The 8,741-nt window shown below is 40.7% G+C and overlaps 2 protein-coding genes across 4 annotated transcripts; both read right to left on the bottom strand.

Moving 5' to 3' along the window:
• Window positions 1-898: 898 nt before the first annotated feature.
• si:ch211-12e13.12 (paralemmin-2) lies at window positions 899-3,630 on the bottom strand. Of its 3 annotated transcripts, none has more exons than XM_034595651.1 (2): window positions 3,172-3,630; window positions 899-1,728 (listed from the first exon to the last, which is right to left on the bottom strand). In XM_034595651.1, exon 2 carries the CDS (start codon window positions 1,708-1,710, stop codon window positions 1,045-1,047), a length of 666 nt encoding a protein of 221 aa, XP_034451542.1. In that variant the 5' UTR covers window positions 1,711-1,728; window positions 3,172-3,630; the 3' UTR covers window positions 899-1,044. The 3 variants fall into 3 exon arrangements, with proteins under 3 accessions (XP_034451542.1, XP_034451543.1, XP_034451544.1); XM_034595652.1 differs by having other exon boundaries at window positions 899-1,723; XM_034595653.1 differs by having other exon boundaries at window positions 899-1,640.
• A 2,381-nt stretch (window positions 3,631-6,011) lies between these two features.
• On the bottom strand, window positions 6,012-8,741 carry si:ch211-12e13.1. The gene is made up of 5 exons (XM_034596625.1): window positions 8,364-8,741; window positions 8,135-8,298; window positions 6,741-6,983; window positions 6,351-6,560; window positions 6,012-6,267 (listed from the first exon to the last, which is right to left on the bottom strand). Exons 1-5 carry the CDS (start codon window positions 8,606-8,608, stop codon window positions 6,071-6,073), a joined length of 1,059 nt encoding a protein of 352 aa, XP_034452516.1. The 5' UTR covers window positions 8,609-8,741; the 3' UTR covers window positions 6,012-6,070.

Raw genomic sequence — 8,741 nt, 5'->3', positions numbered from 1 at the left:
GTTTTCTTGTAAACAAACTAAAGTTATGTTGATAATGGCAGTCATACTCACCCTTTTATTTGCAACTCATGTGTGGTCTTAAGGTTGTGACACTCAAAATTACACAATGTTTGTACTTTTGAGTTCAGACAAATAGATTTAGTGTATTTCATTTGTTTGAGCATCATTGAACATCAAATCATGCATTGTTTACGTCCATGTTGAGTCGTTAGCACTCGTCGCAGAAGTTGCTGGTGTATTGCTATGCTCCTTTGCATGTTAGTGCTGCCAGATGTCGATCAGTGGAACAGCAAGGAACCACCGGCAGGATTGTGTATCGAAAATACATTGTGGCAACATCTTGGTGTGTGTCGTACGAACCCATAAAAGCATTCTTTCATAGAATTCCTCAAGGTGAGAAACTCTAGGAACTTTAAAGTGCTGCGTCCCTTGCAACCTGAAAGAAGATTGCTGGATCCACTCATTAAATAATTCTTTAGCATAATAATATAATAGTGATGGTGTTGTTGCACTTATTCCACATTCTTTTGCTCAGCATATTTGGCACATAACTATTCTAACCACACACACCATTTTGTTTTTGTACTTTCCTTTATTAGATGTTAGCACCCGATCTGTCAAGACCTTCAATGTAATCATCACAGTCTGTCATTCAGATCAAATATTACATGAACATGCATTTTTTCAGTACCAAATGTTTTATCATAGAGGTTAGACATGTGTTTGTAAAACTTGAAAAAGATTGTTAACTTATCTCACATAATCATGTTCTGTTAATGTAAATCCAACACATAGCATTACACCTCTCAGCACACATACTGCACAGATCATATTCACATGGGGTGCTAGTCTGAATAAACCATCACTGGCTGAGGTTTGAGATGAAAATCTTTTTGCTGGTTGATTATTATAATATAATAATAATAATAAAGCTCAGCATGTTGGACGAGTGCTCAGAGTACAGAGGCCTCATGGATGGCTTCACAGTCCTGATCTCAGACACAAAGGCTGCAGCGAATTCCAAACCTGTGACCTGCTGCAGGGTCATAACAGGGTGCAGAAACAGCAGCGTCTCGTTTCATGTGCAGTCTTAACTTCCTTGGAGGGTGGGGCCTCAGGAGCCGCTGATTCCTCTTTACACTCTGACAACGAGCCGGCCGAGGTGGACAACAGCCTCCCACACACCAGGTCAGCAGCTTTCCCATCCATGACGGTCAAGTCTGTGACTGTTTTCTCTCTTAGCGACATGTCCCCATCATCGTCATCATCTATCAGGACAAACTCCTTGAGGTAAACCATTCCCATCCCGTGGAGACTGTGGCTCTCTGTTAAATCCTCCATGGTGTGGGCGTCTACAAAGGTCAGAGTTGAGGTCTCTGTCAGGGTCTCGTGTGGGTCTGTAGAGTTGTCCTCCGGCCCCAAGTAGGCCTGGCTGCTCGATTCCATCACCCACATGGAGTTCCTGTTCACACTCTCGTCTTGGTACTTTTGGTCTTGACTTTTAGAGACGTAGTCTGGCATCTTGGTGGCAACCTTGTCTCTCTGATTGTGGGAACCATTCTCTGCGGCATGGCCATTACCAGGAGACATCGTAAAAGCCACTTTCTGGTAGTCATGGTAGATCTGCAGGCTGCTGCTCCCTGCAGGCTGCTGCTCCCTGTAGGAGAAGACAGAGGGATGAACGGGAAGGACGTTTCCTTGCCTCTTCATCTATTTCTTCTTGCTGCACTGAAACAAAACGGAAACATGTTTAATGTTCTAGTAAGTGGACTGGTCTTCTCGACTGGTGTGCAGGTTTTGGACTTTATAACAGCCCTATATATACATTTAAAGACGGTGGATGTGACAAATGCATGTGAATAGAATAGTCTTTATAATAGAACAGTACACACATTGTCAGTGAATACAATAGGTTATTTGTGGATTTATCACTGCACATTAGAAAAATATCTCTGATATCTAAAATATTAATCTAAAATATATCAACAACTGTTGGACAGATTGACACAAAATGTGGTGCCCAGTGCCTCGCCTGACTCCTCCTCCACAGTCAGATGTTTATTTTAGGTTTTGCGTCATAGTTTTGAATGAGATGTTTCAATACCTATTGTATGACATTTGCTTTACAAATGTATGTTTCATTCATGTTTTTGAATGATGATGATCCCTGAACCTGGAGGAGGTAAAAGTAAGTGCAGTGGAGCAGTTTTATGTTTATAATGGAGGAGCTGTCATTTAGTATTGGCCTCTGTGAATAAATAAATGAAGCTGCTACTTTAAAAAGAAGCAAAAAATATAAATTCTTAAATTCCCAGAGGATTGGCTCTTTGAAGAAGGAGACAGATGAACTCCTCTAAAGTGCTCTAACCGGGACAGGAGTATGTGTGAGTGTGCTTCATCTAGCTCTCTCTCACTGTCCCCACACACACACAGGTTCCACTCAGTAAAACTTAGCCATGCTTTTTAAAGAGCACATATTTATTATATATTATGTTTAGACAAATGAGATATTAACATTTAGTCCATAATTTAAAGACTTATTCATTTGTGTCTTATGTGTCTCCATTTAATGGCACCACATAGTGCAGTGCTCTGTGTCTCAGAGCCTCACACACCGACCCTCTTACACTTGACTGATTCATATGCGTGACAGAATCAGGACTTTATAAATGAATAATAACAGCAATGTACATGTTCAAGCGACTGCTGCCGTGCTCCACTCCAGCTTGTGGTGGCGAGTGAACAACAATGGATGAAAAATAGATACGATTTAAACACACTCGCTGCATTACTGCTTTACTCTGCACTTGGTCGTTGCTCCGTTGTCTCAGTAGTGGCTGTGGTTAGGCTGGCAAGAGCTTTTATTGTAGCAGAAGGAACTTACAGCAGGGCAAGGAGAAATTAGACAATAATGTCCTTATAGTCCTTACAGTTGATCTATAAACCCCTAAACTGTATTTCTTTACAACATATCAGTTTTTCAGTACTAATGTCTGCAATCAAATCAGTGTTCAAGACTGTATTTTACCTCAGAATAAATAACTTTTCACTGTTTGTCACTATCAGAAGTTACTTAGCCACAACAGATGCTGGATCATATGTGCAGAAATAAAAAATGTTCCTCAAAATGCATTTCGATTTAAATATTTGAAAAAAAAAAGATAATTTTACCTCGAGCTGTCCACAGCTGAACTCTTCTCCCCAGAAGTCTCTGTAATGAGAATCACATGGCAGAGGTGGGATGACCCAGAGTGTGTGCGACCGATCTCCAGTACAGCTGCTTAATCTGATTCCTGCTCCACCTGGATGTCTATAAACAGAGATTCTTCACACACACCCTCCCCTCATCTTGTACTACAACTGTGCTCAGTGTGTGTGCAGGGAGGCGATCACGGGACGTTCCACTGATTCTATTCACACCAGCAATAATGCATTTTCTTCTTTTTTTTTTTACAGGCTTGGGTTTGCTGTGGGATTTTTGTGGACAGAATCATGTTAATATTTATACACCTGAAGATGAGAAGAAGAAAAAGCCCTATAAAAAGGAACTTAGTAATACATACTCACACATGGTACAGCCAGTATAAACTATACGAAAAAGATACAAGTATATATTCATTTTGTCATCCACAACTCAGCAAGAAGTTGAATACTGTAAGTATTTCTCCAAAAATGTCAAACTCTTTTTTCAATAAATGTTTTCTTATGATTAGTAATTTTTTTCACACCAGTCAAAATCTTCACATTTTTTTAATTACAAGGGGCATATCAAATTGACATGGAATAGTGAAAGAATAGAAAAAAACAAGAGAAATGTGCCACAATGATGGTGATGGTGCCCAAGATGATTTCAGATCTTTGACCTTTTTTAATAAATAAATTAAAAAATAACAATCTGAGTGTTTTAATGCCGCATCCTTTCATTTTAAAGTTAAGGGAGAGATAATCTGGACCAAACTTCACTTCTCTTCAAATCATTCCAGAAAATCACAATTTAAAGCTTCGTTCTTTTCTTCTCCTCTTGTACACAATCATGCTACAAACCATGCCCCTGATTCCTTTTTTAAAATGCTCCCGTGGTGCAGAGATGCATGATAATCCACTTCTCTCAGTCCCATGCACTGAATATGTTCCACTAAATAATAAAGGAGGACAGACCTTCACATACATGAAAGCTGCAAAGAGGAATATGGAGGGGATCAAATATTGAGAAGTCCTCATGGCCTGTAGGGATGATGTCTGTGTTAGCCTCGTACAGTCAATGGGTAGACATGGCATCTGACAAAGTGCTCATGTACAGTAGGTCTATAAAACCTACAACACAATAACACCTGCTGATGAAACTAATCAGTAATGTTTGAATTCATTATTTCAGTTATAATCATTTCAGGTTAAAAGGAATATCCAACAACCCAATTATGTCATTAAAACAAGTCCGGTGTAAATAGGCGATATTCAGTCTTTTTTTAGGATTTATATGTAGACTGGTTTTTACACATATAAAAAATAACGCATTATATGAACCGTCATGTATTGTCGGATATGTGGGGTAAAGAAAACAGTCTGTAAAAAAAGGTTAAAAACAACAGTCATGTCTGTACAGTGAATATGGATTGGCATTAGCTTAGCTTAGCATGAAGACACAAAGCAGGGGGAAACAGCTAGCCTCTGTCCAAAGTTCAAAATGAGACCTGCTCTACTCTAACACAGCTCTAATATCCACCTCATCCTTCTATTAAAAACATAACACACTTACAACACAGACATAAATCTGGCATTCAACTTCACATTTCTGTTTCTCACCAAGAAACAAAAAAAGGATATTTCCAAAATGCAAAAATAACCTGCCAATTTCTCCCTTACGACACAATATCTCTATGGAAAATGCTCTTTCGGTGTACATGAAAAGACATTAGGCCTTTAGCATTTTGATTCAAAGATGTCAGTGAAGTCAGGATAGTTAAGTCTACCTGTGGGTGATGTACAAGGTGTGTCAAAATGTCTAAAGGCTCTCTTCCTGTTTCATTCAACATCGTTCCCCTTCCTAAATTATAGTGTGAACTACTGTAAACCTGAATAAGGTCAAAATAAAACTTGTAATAGATGCTACCCAGTTGTACCATACAAAAGAGTACATTTTAAGTATTGGTAAGTGCCTTCCTATGATGTAGCATAAGCATGACATTCTATTTCAAGTCTGTGGCTCAGGGGTAAAGTGGTCATCCTCTTCCATCCCTGTCTTCCCCATTCCACGTGCCAAAGTGTCCTTGGTCAAGATACTGAACCCCAAAGAGAAGAGTGCAGCACATAGATGCAATGTTTCAATGTGTGTGTGAATAGGTGAATGGCAAAAAAAACCTGTACTGTAAAGCGTTTTGAGTGGTCATCAAGACTAGAAAAGCTATTTAATATATAAATACAGACCATTTACCATTTAAATTCAGTTTTATTCGATGACATGGCTCCTTTAATGTCAAATCAACGGATCATTTTATTTCTTTAAAGACAAATAATCTAAATCAGCCTTTTTTCTCACACACCTTCACTTCAGACAGAAGTCCGTCTAGCTTCTGATTGGTTAGTTCAAACACATGTGATCTGTAAGGACAGTGTAATCAGGAAGGGGTTGTTGTGATGCTGCTGAAGGTGGAAAACAGTGAAGCGCTGCTTAGGAAAGATATCAATCTCCATCCCGCTGTTTATTCTCATCTATGTGATCCAAGCACCACACATCGAACAATCACGTCACATGATCATAGGTACCATGGTGGGTGCATTTAATGAAGCTGAAAACAAAGAGATGGCTCAGAGACAGATCCATTAATGTTGTTCTTATGTAGTCATTCAAAATTTGAAGAAGGGGAAATAATTATACAATATTGTATTATCATGTGAGAAAAGGCTTGAAAGGTGAACAGTGATAGGCTTATTATCCACAACCAGCCTAGAGCACTTAGTTACTAAAGTGCACTATGTACTTTTAAATTAAACTGAAGTAAATGGAAAAAGAAAAATATTAACTTTTTTATTATGTTTTGACAACAGTACAAATATAAACAGTCCATATTAATCAAGACTTAGAAATCATCCCCACCACATGAGATATGTTGCTTCCAGGCTGCTGCATGTGGAAGCTGAGGCCTTCAGCAAAGTGCTGACCCCTTTTTTTGGTCATCTCCCAAAACCTGATCACCACTTTTCCTGGCACCAACAGAGGCTCCCTAAACTGGACGGTGACGTTGATCGGAGCTGTGATGACTTCAACCCCTGATGACACAACAGAGAAGTGACAGAGTCGGACAAGTTCTGCTGAAAATAACTCGACACAATAGTTTTGTTGAATAAATTACCTTTGTGTTTTTCGATTTCAGCCAAGCAGACTGACAGCATCCAGAGACTCGGTGCGGACTGTGATCTGCAGCCGAACAGCCCGGCTGGTAGAGAGAGGAGCCGATGGAGGGAGTAGATAGAGGAGGACCATGCACACAACAGGTTGGTTCTCCAGGGAACTCTGAGCTCTACCTGCTTCATGTTGTCTGGCACAGGCTCACATGGTTGGCCTGTCATATTATGGACAAGGGTATGAGTCATGGGTATGAGTCATGGCAACTGGGTGAACACATTTTTATGGGTAAACATTAAAAAACAACTGCGACTGTAAGAGGAAATCATTCATTTATGTTCCTAGTGTAAAAAACCCTAAAAACATCATTATAAAAAATCACCAGAACACTGCTCACTCTCATGTTCAGTCTTTGTGAAGCATGTGTCGGCTGTGTGGAGCTTGTTTTTGGACAGCAGTGTCAGGACGCTCTCCCACACGAGGCTCCCTGAACGAGAGCTGGCGGACAGACAGATGTCAACCTCCACCCCTGCATCGATTGGCCGGTACTCCATGACTCGCACCTGCAGCATGAACGGACCTTTCTTCAGCTCATCAATTGGCTGAAGGGTTTTCACACTCTGACGCACACGAACCAGACCTGCAGAAATAATACACAAGTTCTCATCACATAACCATTATTTTCTAACCTTTTATTGCCAGCACATAATAAACTGGTAATAATAAACATAATAAACCTTTCACATCTATATTATTTTTTGACATAATAATGACTCTCCTGACTCCAGGTTTTGCCTTTCTATGTTTGTATCTATGTGTATGTGACACCAACTGATTCATGTTGAAGCTGCTCACCTGCTACACTATTCCATATCTAAATCCAACACAATGTCGGTTTCACCCCAGAGATACATAGACTAGACAAGATGATATTGGCATTTTATCTTGTATTATATGGTGTATAAAGAGACGTTTTGCCAGAAGTTAAAGTTAAAATGTTAAGCCATTTTATGCATATGTAATAGTTTTGTATGCGATGAGGTCACTTGGGATTTCTTTGGAGTTTTCTTCCATTTCTTTGTGCCACTCCTCTTTATATTTTCTCTCCACATGTTTACCTCTGCCAAGGAGGTTATGTTTTCATCTGTGTGTTTGTTTGTTTGTCTTTTAGTTAGCCGGATTACACAAAAACTACTGGACAGATAACCAAGAAACTTTTTTTTCACTTTCTTTAACATTGCGAGACAGATAGTTTTGTAACATTCTCCTTGATTTCATAGAGAATTTCTCATGGATCTTGATGAAAATTCAGGCATGTTAAGATTAAGATTAAGGGGCTGGTGTTTATTAGTGTGCACAATTTGGTGTCGTTAGGGGACTGTTGGGCGTTGGCAGAGGTATACACTCTGAGTGACATTCTAGTGACAATAGTTCATGGTTCTTGATTGAAAAAAATCTGGTATGTTACAGGGAATGTGTAAAGTTTGGTGCAGCTTGACTAAATTTAAGAAGACTTTTGGGGCCTGGCGGAGGGATGCACTCGACTGGGTGCTATTCTAGTTTCTTATTTCGTTTGCTTTGCTTAATATTTGTTCAGTGAGAAAATCCCAAAGGGTTTCAGCACCTCGGATGTTCAGATTCTTATTCATGGCGCAGTATCATCAGGGAGGAAGCATTGGAACAACCTCTCTGGCAAGTGCACTGTCACACTGGGTGTGCATACTTAGGAGAATTGGTGCTGTTTCCAAAGCAAATACTGAAGTCCCTATAACTTGACTCTGAGAGTGTTACCTGCTGGGCTGAGTCTGAAGCTGGGATCAGTGAGCACCATCAGCAGCAGTCTGCCACACAGGAAGTCAGGGAAGCACAGGGGGATGTCTCTGTATTCAGTGTCTGGATAATCCCAACCATAACCCCCTGCACTGCAGAACCTCCTCAGAGTGACAGGGTCCAGCCTGGCAGACACAGACAGTCAGTGTGGAGCGGGACGACAGAGACACTTCTACTGGACGATGCTCACCTGTACTGGAGGACCGTGAACACAGCTTCCCTCCTCTTCTTCGGTGGCGTGGCGTGTAGGTGTCCCGATCTCCTGCTCACAGCTCGGCTCAGACTCCTCAGGTAGAGGTAGAGGAAGCTGGGCAGGTGGTCGCTGGAGAGTACGTTAGTTTTCAGCAGCTGGTGAGAGCGGTAAATGTGAGCGTAAAGTAAATACACCGAACCCACGGTGAGACAGGCGACACCGCAACTCTGCGCATTCCCCATTTCTACGCAAAAACGCGTGTGTATAACGCAACGCAGCGAGTAGAACACGCGTCATAGACTATGTGTTAAGTGTCATGTCCCATTACTCCGCTCCCAGCGACTCCATGATTGTTCACTGCGGTCACGTGATCCC

Source organism: Hippoglossus hippoglossus, chromosome 9 (genome assembly GCF_009819705.1).
Source record: "Hippoglossus hippoglossus isolate fHipHip1 chromosome 9, fHipHip1.pri, whole genome shotgun sequence".
Taxonomy (NCBI): Eukaryota; Metazoa; Chordata; class Actinopteri; order Pleuronectiformes; family Pleuronectidae; genus Hippoglossus; species Hippoglossus hippoglossus.
The sequence above is the reverse complement of the archived record's forward strand: the minus strand, read 5'-3'. Positions and strand labels throughout refer to the sequence as shown.